Source organism: Zingiber officinale, chromosome 8A (genome assembly GCF_018446385.1).
Source record: "Zingiber officinale cultivar Zhangliang chromosome 8A, Zo_v1.1, whole genome shotgun sequence".
Lineage (NCBI taxonomy): Eukaryota > Viridiplantae > Streptophyta > Magnoliopsida > Zingiberales > Zingiberaceae > Zingiber > Zingiber officinale.
Window position 1 is genome coordinate 128487112 of NC_056000.1, and position 17809 is coordinate 128504920.

The 17809-nt window shown below is 34.2% G+C and overlaps 1 protein-coding gene across 4 annotated transcripts in view; it reads right to left on the minus strand.

Moving 5' to 3' along the window:
• Nucleotides 1-940: 940 nt before the first annotated feature.
• The window catches only part of LOC122010205 (glycine--tRNA ligase, chloroplastic/mitochondrial 2-like), a 38587-nt gene continuing 21718 nt past the window's right edge, over nt 941-17809 (minus strand). For 2 of the 4 annotated variants that reach the window (XM_042566660.1, XM_042566662.1), the window contains exons 20-28: nt 14964-15012; nt 13291-13353; nt 12085-12174; nt 11919-12005; nt 9109-9183; nt 8936-8994; nt 5371-5464; nt 5085-5303; nt 941-1048 (exon numbers count right to left, since the gene is read on the minus strand). In XM_042566660.1, coding sequence (XP_042422594.1) covers nt 950-1048; nt 5085-5303; nt 5371-5464; nt 8936-8994; nt 9109-9183; nt 11919-12005; nt 12085-12174; nt 13291-13353; nt 14964-15012 — 835 coding nt within the window. In that variant the 3' untranslated portion in view covers nt 941-949. Of the gene's footprint in view, nt 1049-5084; nt 5312-5370; nt 5465-8935; nt 8995-9108; nt 9184-11918; nt 12006-12084; nt 12175-13290; nt 13354-14963; nt 15013-17809 lie in introns of all 4 variants that reach the window. The other 2 variants (XM_042566661.1, XR_006119809.1) reach the window with 2 other exon arrangements.

The following is a 17809-nucleotide window of genomic DNA, read 5'->3' on the forward strand; positions in this document are numbered from 1 at the left end:
GTTGACCAAAAGGTCACGGGTTCGAATCCTGGAAACAGCCTCTTGCAAAAAGCAGGGTAAGGCTGCGTACAATGGATCCTTCCCCGGGACCCCACATAACGGGAGCTTCGTGCACCGGGCTGCCCTTGGAGAAGGGAGGTTAGAGCACAAGGTTGTAATGGCTAAGCAAAGACAGCAGATGAAAAATGCTATATCTGCACGAAACGAGAACAATTACAATTATAAACTTGATTGGTCAAAACAAGATATTTATAAAGTTGTGAACATCATATACTTTTTTTTTAATATAATTTAGATATTCGGATTTCGCTAGACTAATTTTGGAGGTAAATGACCTTCTCCTGATTTGGCTACTAGATAAATCCGGAGCACAACTTATTCATACTTAGAACCGACATCTAGAATATTCACACAACTTATGAACATTATACTTAATAGGCTGTAAATTATAACAGTATAGTACCTATATGGTTGATTAATTATAAATTATGGTTTCATTATAACTCTCTCTCTCTCTCTCTCTCTCTCTCTACAAGGGACAAACCAATTTCTTTCCTGGTTAATTATTCATGGGCAAGGTTCTCTCAGCCTCAGCAAGTGCAAGCCAAAAGATAGTTATACGAGTCTAGGCAGTAAATGTTAGTCAATGAGGGCATGTTTGGAAATTTATTGTGTCATCATTGCTCTTATTTTGATCAATGGTGAATGGACAAAATGCTAAGCTATGTCCTGTTGAACAAAACCTATTGGGGTACAAATCTTGCTCAGAACAAAAACAAAACAAAACAAAACCTTGCTCAGAACAAAAAAAAATACAAAAGTGGCCAGCTATTCCACATTCAATGTGAAGGAATTTATATGCATTTTGTGTCATTAACATAATCATACCATATCAAAGGGAATAAGACATCAACCATATTATAAAAAATTGACAATGATGAAGGATAGCTTACCTATCAGCAATGGCCAGAACAATTCCAGCATCAGATTTTGGAAGTATATCCCCAGAAAATCTTGGAAGTGTAATTTCAAAAAGAGCCTCAGCAATCTTAAGAAATATAAGTGAAGTCAGCACAAAAATAAGATCTAGTTGTAAAACAGAACCAAATTATCAAACAAATAAAATGATCTGAGTGAGCATGTGTGATGATCAAAGTGTCAAATATATATGCAATGGAAATGCAACACACACTAATAAGGAAATATAACGTGGTTTAGAGACCCACTCCTACTCCATGACCTATAATGCACCCATTTAAATGAGGCAATGGGATAATCCTTCACAAGGATGAGGGATGTTGCTAGAACTCAATGCAACAACAAACTATGAAACACTCGATTTAACCCTCAACTACAATCAACACACAACATTTAATCTAGATCGCCCCAAATCAACAAGTCATGATCTAGATTGCCCTAAATCAAAAAATACTTGGGATGATGGATACCCTCCATCCTAGAACAACACTACTGAATAGTCAATTGCCAAGAGGCAAGTGGATTAGCTAATGAATAAAAACATTTTATTCTTAGTTCAATGGCTAAATACCTTTAATCCCTCTGTGTTTTTTATCAAGTAGCATTTTGTCCCCCCCCCCCCTAATTTTAAAAAAATAACATTTAACCCCCTTGACCAAAAGTTAGATGTGAGAAAACATATAAAAGACAATTGTGCCCTTGTATTTTTTATCATTTTTCGATAATAACCTCAAGAGGGAAAAAAAACACATTGAATTGACCATTATATCCTTCGGTAAAAACCCATTTCATACATGCACCAGTATAAACAACAGAAAAATAGCAATTCTGAAAGGGATAACAAGCCAAAAACTCATTCAACCACCCTCACCAAACCAAAAAAAAAGCCAAAATTCTAAATTGATAAACCAAAATTAAATGAAAATGGAACAAAGTTCATCATTAAAAATCTTCTCCTCGTCATCAAATGTGGCATACAGTGAAGTAGGAGTGAAGTGTTGGTGCGGCAAAATTGCACCAATACGCACATCAAAGACGTTACAAAATCTAAAAAGGAAGTTTATAGGCTATTGTGACTACAAGATTAGCGTTCAAACATCTTAATATACCACATAAACCCAAAACCACTAACATTTAATGGATGTCAACTACTATTTGCATGCAGAAAAATGGTGGATGTGGGTTCTTCCGGTGGATGGATGAAATAGAAGAAAGAGCACAAGAAAGAGTTGATCTTGATTATATGTCGGTGTTAGAGTTACAAGATGTGTTAAAGCAGATGATCCATTATAATCAACACATAACACTTAATTTCTTGTGCTTCTTCTATTTCATCCATCCACCGGAAGAACCCACATCCACCATTTTCCTGCATGCAAATAATAGTTGACATCCATTAGATGTTAGTGGTTTTGGGTTTATGTGGTATATTAAGATGTTTGAGCACTAACCTTGTAGTCACAACAACCTCATAAACTTCCTTCCTGGATTTTGTAATATCTTTGATGTGTGTATTGGTGCAATTTTGTCACACCAACACTTCACTCCTACTTCATTGTATGCCACATTTGATGATGAGGAGATTTTTAATAATGAACTTTTTTCCATCTTCATTTGATTTTGGTTCATCAATTTAGAATTCTGCCTTTTTTTTGTTTGGTGAGGGTGGTGGAATGAGTTTTTGGCTGGTTATCCTTTCAGAGTTGCTGCTTTTCTGTTGTTTATGTTGGTGCATGTATGAATTTTGTGAGGATTTTTACCGAATGATATAATGGTCAATTCAATGTGATTTTTCCCTCTTGAGGTTATTCAGGGGGACAAAATACCACTTGATAGAAAACTCAGGGGGGTTAAAGGTATTTAGCCTTCAATCAATTAGATCATCATACCGAGGAAATCATCCATTATTACATTCATCGGCATCTAACATAACCCTCCAAAATTGCATCATGCAATCAAAAGTACACATATCACATGTCTTCAAGTGTCTTCCTCTAAGTTTGATGATCATCTCGAGTCTAAAGCTTCACATAACTCACTCGATCCAAGGTTTATCATCCCAAGGTTAATCTGTGATCTCCCACTTCAACACATTTAAGTAGTGCACACTTCATGCACCATATCAACTACACATGTAACTTAAGATATATCGCTCACACATCAAAACATGGTTAAGCCAAACCACAATGAAGTACTCGTTATACCAACAAATAAAGCATGGTTGGGATGAAGATAGTAGCTTCTTTTGTCATAAGCTCCCCAAAAGTTGCTGATGGCTAAAGCGTTGGCAGAGGATGTCATAGGTCAATGGCATTAAAGAAGATACTCAAAGATCATTCTTCCATTGTAGCAAGTTATATTTATAGGGCCTAGGAAAATGTATCTCCAATCTCATGAGTTTATTTGTCCCTAGTTATATATGTGGGGTTAGAGTGTTCTTTGGGCTTCCTATATGATAGTTAATTTCCCCACTATTAAGTCTATAATATAAAAATAAGATAGGCCAACCTCAATTACCACTTATCATTACACAAATATGTGTGATTGGTGTTAGTGAACTTGATCCTCTCAACAATCTCATTTCATTCCCCATGCTTCTCATTACTTCTTGCCCAATTACAGAACTTGATAGGCTAAAAACCCAAAAAACTGGAGTCTAGACAACTTCTTGAGAAGGTACAAGGCTACAAGCAAAGGTCAATGGCAATTGGTGTCCAGTTAGTTGAAATTCTTAAGCCATTCATATTGTTTTATATTGGCATCCTATTCTCTTATGCAGAAGCACCATGCAACAATAATTTAAATTAAACATGTGAGATTTAAGGCACCAAATCAATAGTGATTTGCTATGTAAAAATTCGAAAATTGATACATTATAACAATGAGAAAGAGAACATAAGTTAATATAATAAAAATAATTTAATTGATTTAAATATTACTAGTGATAGAGCATTCAATAAAAAAAAGAAAGATACTAGAAAAAACTTTTAAGTGATTAATTAAGGAGTAATTTTCTGTGTTGATGAAGATGAGGGAGAATATACAAACTTTAATGGTTAGTATAAAAGAATTGACAGAAACAAGTTTTCACCAGATAAATAAGTAAATAAAATGGCAAAAGAAGCAAGTAAAAAAAAACTTCTACGGAAGGTCATTTACCAATTGGATCATAATATAAGGCCTTAGAAGATGTCATTAAAATCAGCGGCAGTCAAATTTTAAGAATGACAACTATATTAGACAAGATTACATTTCCCCACGGCTTTCTCTAATACATGTGTTTCTAGTATTTCAAGAGTACACCAATATATTAAGGGGTAATCAATTCATATGTACTGCATTTGTGATGCAGTTCTCTGGAAGAAGATTGAAAAACTCACTTCCAGTGAGATTCGCATCTCATTTAGCTATCTAAAAAGCTGGGCATTACTGACATCTATGTTCTAGTTAAAATTAACTTTTATTATTTGAAGTTGTTGAATTACTATTGTTATATTGTTCTTGTGGTATACTCAACCTTCTTTTCTCTATATAGAAGGCAATAGTTCCATAAGATAAGATCCCAACAGTTTTCTTAAACCATAACTATCTACAAGGAGACATCAATTGTCTGTTACAAGTCATCAGGTCAAAGGTAGTTGTCTAGAACAGTTTGGTGAAAATTTAAAGGGCAGTTTGCAGCATTCAGACCAGCATGCAACATGGAACCGTTTAACAAATTATGCTAAACCAGTGGCAAATTCCCACTTCTACTAAAGGGTGCAGGTGCCAGCTGCCCTGCAGGTCGTCTTCTTTGAAGTAAAAGCTAATATAAGCAATAGACTTGGAGTGGGTAATTAAGGTGGTATAAGGTAAGCTGTGGATCATGGAGGACGGTTATATGATGGTCTTGCTGACCTTCAGGAATTGATAAATTTGTTGCCCGTGTATATCTTCTTTTCATGATGGACTATAAATAAGGACGTATTTAACTAGGCTGTTAAATTACTAAAAGATATAACATAAACATAAACTTAAGCATAAGAAAATCACCCTAATTGGACAAATGATACTAATGGGACAGAACAAGAAAAGAAAATCACATGCACTATGTAATTGTCTCACACCTGCTCGGGATACCCATCCCTTAGAGCATAATGGCGGGCCATTATTCCTGATAGAGAGGTGAATTCAGTGACAATAGAAGTTGCAAGATCAGACATGGCAAGAGCTGCTGCATCTTCAACAATCGTATGCACACTTTTCTCGTTTCCCAGAGAATGTGACAACTTTCCAACAATCTTTTGAATGCGAACCACCTTGTCCAACATTGTTCCAAGTTGTTCCTGTATAACTGAATTAGAGCTAAAATATCATGTAAATAAATTGCTGCCAGTAATCTTTATGACTTACATGAAAAAGAATTCCACTTAGAAGGCCTCGAAATTCAGAAAATTTCTTTTGGGTGTCCATTTTATAGAAAAAACTTGCATCCTCATAGCGGGCTCTGAAGAAATAAAAATTATATTTTCAAGAAAATATAATATTTATATTCATATATAATTTGGATAGAGCACCTGTACAAAAAAAAACGAAAGAAGTACCTAAACTTTAAGGCATCAGAACAATGTTCCCAATATGAATTATTTTACATATACCGAAGTTAGTACTTCTATGAGAATAGGTCTAGTATATCAAATTCCTAAATGTTTGGTGTAATTGTTGAAATACAGTTTATTCCTCTTAATTTGGTGTATCAAAGTGGATCCTCTCCTTAATTTTAAGGATTGCTTCACAATTTGGCGCAACCTCCCACCACCCGATGACTTCTCTACATAACTATATGATTTCTGCTTACAGCAGCATGCCAAGGCACCAAACCCTCAATCAACAATCAGATAGAACTATATTTTACACCTGTCTTCCACCCTGTGCCTCTATTCTACCTAAAACTATGATATCCCTCAAGGTAGCACGTGAAGGCACCGAAACCTCAGTCAACAACCTCATATCAAATATCCATACCTCCAGCCTTGCCAACAAATTTGTCTTCCTTCAAAGAGTCGACCACTGTCACCACTAGTAGTTTTGTTATGATTACACCACAGAATTACAATACTATAGAATTGCATTTGCTAGTAATTTGATGATTTAGTAGCATTATATCTTGTGTTTAATACAATAATATTATTTTTTTAATATGTATTAATATTATAGGGAAGTTAAGATTCAAAAGTGTTCATTTATTCTTAACTAAAATATGATAAAAGGCAGCCCAAGAAGCTCCGCTATACGAGGTCCCGAAGGATCCATTGTACGTAGTCTTACATGCTTTTTGTAAGAGGTTGTTTCTAGGATTCGAACCCGTAACCTTTTGGTCACAAAACAATAACTTTACTTATGATATCATTTAATAATAATTTTTTATTGCCCAGGGTTGTTACTTCAATATATATCCATCCAATAATGATACAATGTAATATTAATTTGATATTAAACCATTTTAATACAGTATACCATGAACGGTTTTATGAATATAACTGTTATTGATGGCCTTTGAACCATCAGACATGACAAATAATCTTCCTCATATCATAGTTTATATTTTAATTAACTAGTAAAAATCATTGGGATAAGCTACATCTTTATTGAGCTCTATGCAATGCGATATTGAAAAAAAAAATGCGATGCGATGCAAGCTACATCTTCTCTCTTTTTTATATGCAATGCGATATTACTAATAATATTCAAATTAATTCAATAAGTTTGTATTAGATTGACTAGTGTTTTATTTGGTTCCTTCCATCCCTAAAACCTTTCACTTTAGTTGGCCAACATTTAAAATTCCATTCAATGTCAATCAGCACTGGCAAAAAAAAAAATCATTCTGCCCATTGATAGACACATAAGAGGTTCCAAAATCCCTAGTATGTAAGGGATACATGTCAGCTCTTCAATCATCTGTGTTTATCCATTGTCCACAAGGCAATCCATCATCTATGAGTTTGTTTGCCATCTGTTAGTTCATCCACCATTTGGGAATTCATGCCTTAGTTCAATCGTCATTTGTGAGTTCATCCGCGAGTTTATCCTTTGTTCACAAGTTTGTCTACAAACGAGTAGTGAGGCTATCCTTTGTCTACTCATCTGAGCCCATTGTTCGACTAAGCTAAGGACGTCCTAGCCCTAGCCCTACGGCCTCATCATTCATAAATTGTGTCCTTGTTGCAATTTGCCTAATGGCACGACACCTCCTTTAGTTAAGTGTCCCTCTTCTTCTTTCTCCTCCTCCGACTCCTCACCAAGGCGATATTAACACCATTTGTTGGCACGAGATGAAATGACATGCAACTGTTTCATTTCGACCCGGGACTAAACCCAACTCAAAATAAAATTTTAAACAAATCTATTGGTCGTTTTTAAACATGTTTGGACTATAGAATCAATTGGTCATCTGTACACATATTTATACTTTCTCAATCTATTTTATCATCCACTAGCGCTACACCTAATTGCACTCAAATAACAATATCTTTTTTCTTTTTTGTAACTTCACATATTCATCGTAACATTCTCATCTCAATTATATTAACTTTTTGTTAGTATTATTTCTTAACAACATAATAGTGCCAGCTATAGAATAAATTCAGAATAAATTATATTACACTAATATCACTTATTAACTACATTTTTCATTGTTGCTAAAATACATATGTTGATTGTCAAAGAGAAAAAGTTAATGGAAGCAGTTTCATGGCAATATCCAAAATTATTAGGTCTTTGAATTCACTTTTAGGAAAGAAATGCATTGTAAATCACAATTTTTTATTTCAGTTATTAAATAATTTTACTTTTCATTTTCATTGAAGTTTTTCTACAGTTTTGATCCCACTAATTCCACCGATATGGTGATCCTTATTTTTTTTTTTTTTTTTTTTTGCCATCCTATACAGATATCAAAATCCATTCCCATTCTGCAAACTTAGTAGGGAATCCTATTAATTATTTATTAATAGAAGTGCAATTAGATAACTGTTTCTTCAACAGAAAAAAAAAACTATGGGATGAATAAGACTGGGGCAATACTGCTCACGAGTGGTCAGTGCAAATAGGAAATGATTTTCCACATATTGACTTGCTAAAGTTTTATGCAAGCATAAACCGGCACTGGCAACAGACTGGCTTTTCTCTGAAAGATCCAAAGATGAAGTGGGAAGAAAAATAAATATGAGAGCTGCAAGACAAAGGAAAAAAACAAGGTATATTACTACAATTGCTTGATACAATGGAAAATTGTTAAGGTGTGTTTCCTGTGGGGGGAGAAAACCAAGAAGGAAATAGAATGACCATAAATTTTTCCCAGCTCCACTTTCGCTCAGTTTTCTTAGGAGATAAAACTAGAGGGAAGGAAAAGCCTAAAGAAAATTTTCTTTGGCTTTCCTTTATATTGCTTCCATCCTATTTGGGTGGAAAACTCACATATCACGCAATAGTGCTGAAATTCGAGCTTAAAGATTTTAAAAGAAAATTTTATTTTCAAATTTATTTTTATTTATGTCTTTTTTAGTTTTTAACAAATAAAGTTTTAAAAAAAAATCCACTGTTTTTCCTTCCATCAAAGGAAACAAAAAAAATCATAATCTTTTTCTGGGATTTTTTTCCTACCCTCTTTCTTTTTTTGTTGTTTCCTTTCTTTGATTGAAAAAAGTGTCAGGGATCTCACTGAAGAATTTGAGAAACAGACTAAGTCACAGACCATATCATGTAAGACTTGAGTAAATCATATTTCACTTTCTTAAGTAAGAATATAAAAAGATGAAGAAACTTCACAGAGGATCCACAAAACAAACAATGGGACGCCATTACCACAGACTTTCATTACTGAAAAAAAGTCAGCCAAGCTGCAAAGTTATCTGATTTACTTTAATGCCAGATTAATTTGGTCCAAGTTCAAGAAATGTCCACAGCCAAAGCTTACCTTAGTACAGCTTCATTTCCTTTCCGAACTACTTGTTCATCAATTAGTCCATTTGCAACCTATAAGATGAATAAATAAGTGTAAGATACAGGAGAAGCAAAACAGCAATACAGCATGCAGAACTAAATGGGGTTAGTTTGCAAAATGCTTGGAGGATCAATAAGAAAGCTTACAGCAATGAAGTATGGCATTAAAGTTCCTGTATGTTGGCAGATCAAGGGGAAATACTTCTGGTGCTTTTGCATGACCTACATGATAAAATATAGATAATTACCTGATACAAGAGTTTACATATTCTTGCTCAACATATTACTTAACTGACGAAAAACTAAAGAATACCATAATCACAAAATATCATACAGGATCAGTGTTTGAAATTCCATATTGTACCTTTAGGTATTGACTGAAACTTTAAAAGTCCATGCAGGGGCCCATAGGTGAACCAACATATTTCAGATGGTCCACTTTCACTTGTGAACAACTTATAGCAATATGTTGCCAAATGACTAGCTACATAACTGTTAGGCAAAGACTAGAAACAAAAAAATGAGGCATCCTCTTTTCTGATGTTTTAATCTCATCTGCAGCATTTTTTCTAATTTAAAAAATCATGATTCAGTTTATTTGAATTTATTATGGGAATGAGGGCATAAGTTCTAGCAATGTTTTAATGAGGTTGAGGGGTATCTATGGAAACATGAACCCTTATTTCTAAATTGAGAGGAGAAAGAGGTTCAAATGCAATGTTGGTGAAAGATTGAGGGTTGCTTCTTTAGCAACCTAAGAAGCATTTAGGAAATTCTTAGAATGTCTGAACATCTCCAAATAGGAAAACTAGCAAGAGAGCTAGGGTCAGAGACCTTTCCTTTGTTTCCAAGGTAATATCCTGTTTCTATCAAGATTCATTCATTGGAGTTGTTTTTTCTTTTCTGTGAATCCTTACAAATACTTTGTTAAAGCTAGAGGCGGTGAAGAAATGAGTAGACGTGAGAGGACCTGATAAGCCTCTAGCTTGATGGACCTAGCAGTGATTTGATCACCAAGCAATCCATTGTGAGCAGTAACAGAAACAGATGGGGAAAAGGAGAAGAGAAAGTGTGTGGGTGAAATTGGTTATGACTTGAGGTGTTGATCCAACAGGATTATATAAAACAAGTTTGGGCTAGTAAATATCCAAATCCATGAATTGATGAAGGTTAAGGCTTAAAAAGCAAAGGGTAGCCATTCAAAAACACAGTACTTTTTGTTCTTGTTGACTATTTGATTAGACACTCTTTTGATTTCAAGTAACATCTGTGAATACATTCTTTGATATGAATATCACATGAATATTTGAGATTAGAGTGTTAGTCTCATCGGCTGCTAATATTCATGTATTTGATGTATGCTTTCAAGCATGGAATTATTATTGCAGCATGATTAATTGCTGTTATATGCACAGCTCATCTCAAGAGTGTTGTTCTCAATAAGAGTGCAAAGAGAAGTTGGTTTGCACCTCCTAAATGTGACTTCTATTGCACAATTGACAGAAGAAATGAAAGATTCATTTGACCATCATCTTACAAGATGAGGAAGATTTGGTGAAGGAATGAAGGTGTTATTTGACACAGATGATCTATTGAGGAATGAGCCAAGGAAGAGTGAATAAACCAAGTGGACATTGACCATTGAGTAAGAAACACTGGTTTACCTGCTGGTTAACATGGTATGTCATTGTTGCATGCACAACAATGCTAAAACTCATGGAAGTGCAACAACTCTCAAACACTCCTTTTTGATTTAGGAAATATACAGAACTGAAAAAGAGGGAAATACAGCATATGAAGGGAAGTAGCCAACATGTCACTATCTCACAGATCATACTATGAGTCCATTTGTTTTGCAGAAAATAACTTATATGGGTAATATGTTTTCAAAGGAACATTTTTACAGGGAATATATATTTTCCTCGGCTCCAAAATTCATAATACCACTACTTCTACCCCTCTGCAGGAAGCGAAGGAACTCACCACAGATTCAACCTCAAAATGGTTGTTGCTGGCCTCAAGCATCTCTATTTCTAGGATGACGATGAACACACTTCAACCTCAAAATGGTTTTAGGTGGTCTTGAGCATCTCTATGTCTAAGAAAACGATGAAAACGTTGATTCTCCTCCTTCCTTCTCCTATCTGGTGCCAAGAGGCTGCAACTACTACTTTCCCCTTGAACAGCAATCAGTTGTTTAAATATGTAGGCCACCTTGGAGATCCTCAAAAACAACTCCATCAACCATGTCTAGGCCCCACTAGAAAATCCTGGGGTAGTCCATCTCCCATCTCGATTTATGCAACATATTAGTTGCGCCTCCATAGAACACTGCCTCTTAACACTACCAAGCAACGAAAATGCCAATGACCTTAGCCCCATTAAAAGTCACCCCAAGGCCCTCACCCACACTAACAATTGACTCAGCTTCCACATCAAACTAAGCTGAGGGGAAATGACTTCCGCTCGTTTTGAGCAGAAGTTATTTTTCCCAAAATGACATTTTCAATTGATTAGCATTTTTTTTTTTGTTGTTGGCCATGGTTTTCCATTGCCACAAATGTCAGGAAACTAGAAAAATATAAATGAAATACATTTTCCACAATCAAAGGGACCTTCTAATTGGTACCTCTAATTAGTCTATGACCACATTATCAACAAACTTAGCTTGTCTTCCTTTATCATCTCTGTAATGGGTAACCTATCTGCCAGAATTTTTAAAGATTATTACATATACAAGAAACTATGTAGTGATTACTTCAGTGATATTTGTTTTTCATTTCTTGAATTGTCTCAGATATTTGTCTCTGAGAAGAAATTTTAAAATCATAGATTATTAAAAAAAAACATAAAAATTTAGATTGAAGCCATTCTTTCATGCTGGATAATCAACATAACATAAACAATTACATTAGGAGAAGAATGTAAAATGCTGGAGGCAGAATAACACAGGTTACCATAATCAATATGTCCTTTGGAATCTCCAAGAAATATTCATCAAATCTACCAAGTATAGCAAGAGGAGCCTCCACAAGGTTTACAACCTGGTGGGAAGATATTTAGAATTTTAGATATTGCAAATATACTAAATTAATTCTTGAGACCAAATAAAAGTGTTGATACCTCCTCAACTAAACTGTCTTGCATTATTGCATTGCTGTTAACACTTGAAGCTAATGAGTCAGCATCACATATAATTTTTTCTTTCCGTTCCTGCAATTAAAAATCATAGAACATGATAAACATCTTAATTTAGTGTAAGACACTCCAAACAAGGATAGTTGTCCTTTATCTATTTATTAGGCGGCAGAATTTGCCTATCTAAATAGAATAGTAGGTATAGGATGAGGAAAGCACAAGCAACTATATGACCAGAAGTTTCAAATTGAACAATATTCAACTTGGGACTAACACGATACAGCTGTTGATAATCTATCAACTAATTGATTTAGAGATAGAAGCATGAGAAAATTGAGTCAAATCAAATAGCACACATATCTCAACTTAATACTATACCAGATTCTGCATTGCTGTATATTTTTGGTACGTTGGACTGTACATCCACCAACTTGTCCCAAAAATAATAAAAATACAATATGTGCAGCCCTGATAATACCTACTCAGAGGTTGCTTGTAACTATGCATGTCATGCAACTCCATCCAACAAATCTTTTCTAATAACCCTAGACACCCCAATTACTAGGCATTGCATCCAATACATTAGGGGTGGGCAAATCTAGAGCCAACCAAATCAGTAAACTGAACGTAACCTAAAAATTCAGCTTTATGGTTCGGTCAGGTTGGAAAGTAGTCAACTTTTTCAGGTTCAGTTCAGTTTCAATTTACATCCAAGAGAAACTGATAAGCCAAAACCAAACTGATTAGCGATTAGTAATTATTTACATAAAAATATCCACATTAAACCACATTAACCATAATATTTAGTATCTATTTGATCATTATCTATATTCTTTTCAGTGTTTAGGATTATTAGCAACACTAAAATGATTATTAGTTATTAAAATTAAATATTGTAAGTGGTCTAGTAGTAAGTATGTACTTGGTTTGTATATATTTTAATTAAAAATTTCAGTTTAAACAAATCAAACCTGAACCCAACCAAAATCTTTGGTTTGGTTTCATCCCAAACGGTTTTGGTTTTGGGTTAAAAATTTCAAGCCAAAAAACATTTATTTCGGGTTTGGTTATACCTATGAAACCAGTAAGCCAAACAGTGCCAGGGTGTACATGCTTCCTGGTAACTGTATTTTTTATTTAGATCTAGATTTCTCAATAATATAGCAAGCTAAATAAACAACCGAGATATACCTTCATATTAACCAAGATGCCAGCTTCCCTCATCTTATGCAGGTATGCCTCTGCAGTTTCTATCTGAGATGAGAAAAGTGTTCAAGTTAGCTCTTTGTTAAGTCGGCCAAAAAATAAGGAAGTCATTGAAGAACAATGTACAGAAAACACAACAGATGGAACCAAAATCCAATCAAGAATGACAAAAGCAATTTTAATTGGTTCAACACAACAATGAGACAAACGACACTTGATTAAGAACCACAACAAGCTTCGATCCTGCCAGCAATAACATTGTGCCAATGCTGGAAGGTGATGACAGATGCCACGGGTCATAATTGATCAAAGTGTGATGACCTAGCATACAAGAAGAAGAAGAAGAAGAAAAAGGAGGTCAGTTTCCAACCTAAAGCAGCTGTGGCAGCAACACAGGAGGAAGAAGGCCGAAGAAGGGGGAAAAGAAGAAGTTTCATCTTGTTTTGCCATAAGATGTCATTCTATTTCTATTTCAGTAACCCCTTCACAAACTGTGATCATAATCCACCCATCAGCTCGGCACCATTTGAAGCATAAAATTGTCAACTTTCCAATCGTATTCACCATTAAATCGACAACCCTAGCTCACCACTCTCGAGTGATGACTTCCTCTTCCTCACATCCTGCATCCTCCTGAACTCTTTCGCCGTCACTTCTGCACAAAAATGTCAATCTTCAACTTCTGAGATCATCTGTTTCTCCCAAAGAGAATTGGAAGAGGTCAAATATTGAGGGGTAACATTTCTGGAGAAGCATAGAAAAGACATCGGAGAAGATGCCTGAAAGGTGCCAAGTTCCTCTTCCGTGTTGTATTAAGATAAGTGGAATGCAACTACTCGTGATAATTTTACAATTAACAAGCAAGATAGCTTGAAATTTTAAATGACGCCATAATGCTATAAATGTTATATTGTGCATAGATAAGCATAAATCTTGCTACATTGTAATCAAAAATACCTAGAAACTATTTCATCAATCATTCAGAACATTCTATTATTGCAACTATCAGCATTCCAAGTAATTGATGTTGCATTTTTATGAAAGAAGAGTAGAATGGTCCGTATGTAATTATAAACACAGAACATTTTGTGATAGGAACCAAGTAAAAGGTTCTGCAATTTTTTTAGGGCATTCATGTAAAAGTTTTACATGACAACGAGCTAAACAAAGGTGGTATGAAGAGAGAAAGAAAGTGGATGAATAAGGTAGTAATACATTGCTGAAACTTGTGGACGGCTTTCTAGGGATTCAGCTGATAACACCGAGATCAGCTTAGCTTTAGATCAGAATGAGACAAAAAGAAAAGAACCACGTTATTCATTCGTTTCTCACATCCCTTCTCATCACCTTAAAGCGCAACATAAAGATGATGGTAAATGAATATCAGACCTCCAGCAAAGATATTTTTTAAAATTTTACAGATTTACCATCTAAGCTTAAATTACTATTCTAGGAAAGACAGGAAACAACAAGAACAAAATTGCCAAACAACTGCTACTAAAGCACACATAAAACTGTGTTAGAAGAGGAATAAATATTCAATAAATCACACTAGAGCAAATCATTCCTCAAAGAGTTCCCCATGGTTAGTTAAATCAAAAATACAACCTTTAGAATAAAAAGTATTTGAACTTAGATATCTTAAAGATTGACATTACCTCAAGTATGGCTGAGTGCGAACTCCGAAGCCCACATGTTTGCCTCCCACTATCAATAGGAAAATAAAAGGAAAATAAGTCACAAAGCAATGGTTCTAAGGTCTACAATAAAAACAACATCAACAAAAAAAAAACGTGAAATTATTTGGTTCAAGGTTTCTAAGATCAAAAGTGTTATATAGCCAACACAGAACAATTAGACCAAATTATAACCAATCTGCAAAGGAGATAAATTGACAAGTAATTTTATTAACACATAAAGCTTTTACAATTGCATAATACAAAGAGAGACTCTCTATTACAATGTTTATTTTCAGTCAACCTAGACACAAACATTTGTTTTCCAACACTTTTACAGTCAAAAGGAGTCAGTTGGAATGAATTTAGAAAGAATTGCAAGGGATGACAAGCAATTGACTGAACAATTTAAAATACCACAATGGTTCAATCTTAAACTAGATTGTATGAGATTTTAGTACATTGATTCACATAGTCAAATCTTAAACTTGCAAGAGTTTCTACAGTTTTGGTGGCATATCGTGTTGTGTTAATATCATTTTGATATTTATTAATTCAATTATTGATGATCACATGATTAACTTATTAATTCAATTATTGATGATAACATGATTAACTTTACTTAGTATAAGTTGTAACTTTTTATCACCTAATTTACAATGATTAACTATTTTATTATAATCTTGGCTAGGGTTGTAAAAAAGCCGAGCCGAGCCGAGCTTTGGGGTGTTCAAGCTTGTTTGATAAGGTAGCCAAGCCGAGCCGAGCTGAGCTTAAAATAAACCAAGCTTTTGAAATGAGTGTTCAAGCTTGGCTTGGTTTATTTTTTATGAGCTTGAGCTTGTTTGAAGCTTGGCTTGAGCTTGGTTCGTTTAGATGTTATTAAGCTCTCAATTCAAGCTTGCCTTGAGCTTGGTTCGAGCTTAGTTGAGCTTGGTTCGAGTTTGGTTCGTTTAGATGCTATCAAACTCTCAATTCAAGCTTGCCTTGAGCTTGGTTCGAGCTTAGTTGAGCTTGGTTCGAGTTTGGTTCGTTTAGATGCTATCAAACTCTCAATTCAAGCTTGTTTGATTGTTTGAAACTTATAGTTGTTTGATTGGTTATTGAGTTTGATAATTTAAATTTATTTATTTATTTTATTTTATTATTTATTTAACATATTGAAAAGAATTTTATTAATGAATATGGTTCGTGAACATTGTTCACGAACGTTATTTATAAACATTAACGAGTTGAACACATATGTATTTAAGCTTGCTTATTTAGCTTAACGAGCTGTTCAATATTATTTGTTTAATTAATTTTATGTATATTGAACGAACATAAATAAACTTTTATCAAGTCGAATATCAAGTTTGTTCATGAACGCTTGACATTTACAGCCCTAATCTTGGCGGAAAACACTAGAAGGGAAAGGTTTTAGGCTTAGTAGAATGAAGACACAGTATATGAAATTTAAGTTTAACAATATTAGACATAATGAAATAATTGTTAAGATAAGAGATGACAAGTTGCCGGAAAGGTTTAAATATTTAGGATCATTTTTGCAAAACCATGGAGAGCTTGAGAGAGATGTCTTACATAAAATACACTCTAAAATTTAAAGGAAAGTTCTACAAAACCATAGTTAGATTGTTATATTGTATGGAGTTGAATGTCGGACTATAACTCGAGCACATGAGCAAAAGAAGAGAGAATGAGATGTTAAGGTGGATGTGTGGACATACGAGGATGAGCAGAATAAGAAATGAGAGCATTAGAGAAAATCGGAGTTGCATCTATTGAGAGAAAATTCCAAGAAACACATTTAAGATGTATGGGCATGTACTTAAACGACCAATAAATGCTCCAGTTAGGCGATGAGAAACTATGACAAACACGCATATCAAACGAGGAAGAAGAAGACCAAAAAAAATTTGGTTAGCAACAATAAAATAAGATAAAATAGAGGAAGACCAAAAAACACTTGATTAGCAACAATAAAACAAGATAAAATTTATTTTAAGTATAGATAATGATATAATAGGAGATGGCATAAAAGGATCCATAAAGTCGACCCCACCTAGTGGGATAAGGCTTGATTATTGTATAATTATCTATTGATAGTTATAATTGATTATTTACTTTTTATTTGCTAACAGTCGACTTATAATTATAATTTAGTGACAGTTACAAGTAAATATTTGCTATAAAATATAATACAAGTAAAAGAAATTATACAATGACTATTTAACAGTAAATTATCTTGACCCTAATTACTAATTAGCTTAGCATACCTACAAATTACTAACCATAATTAAGTTGTTAAATAATTTATAATAAATAAATTAACATATAATTTATTACACCCAATTTACTAAGTTAAAGTTTATATATTAACAAGTTTATTAAGTAAATTATTTGCTATAAATTATAATAGTTTATTAGCACTCATGAGTTAGATACTGAGGCCCATCCACGACTTCTGCAGACTCACAACACTGAAGGCCATCAATGACTTTCACATACTCATGATGTGGACATTGGTGTTCAAATCAGTGACAATGGCCTCAAGATCTGCACAAGTAGGAGCTAAAACCATGCACATGATCACCTGATTCCATCCTCCATGTTCATCTAATTGATTCCTCTGTGGGCTAACGATGATTCCTTTGTAAGTCAATGAGACAAAAACCTTCTCCTACCAAGATGGCCCTCTTCTACAACCAAAATAAACATGAAACTGCACCGTAAATTTGTGAAATCACTCTCAATCATAGATAGAAATCTCAAGTTGCTTAATCCCATGTTCTAGTAATCACATCGAAAAGTAAATCTCAATAGCAATG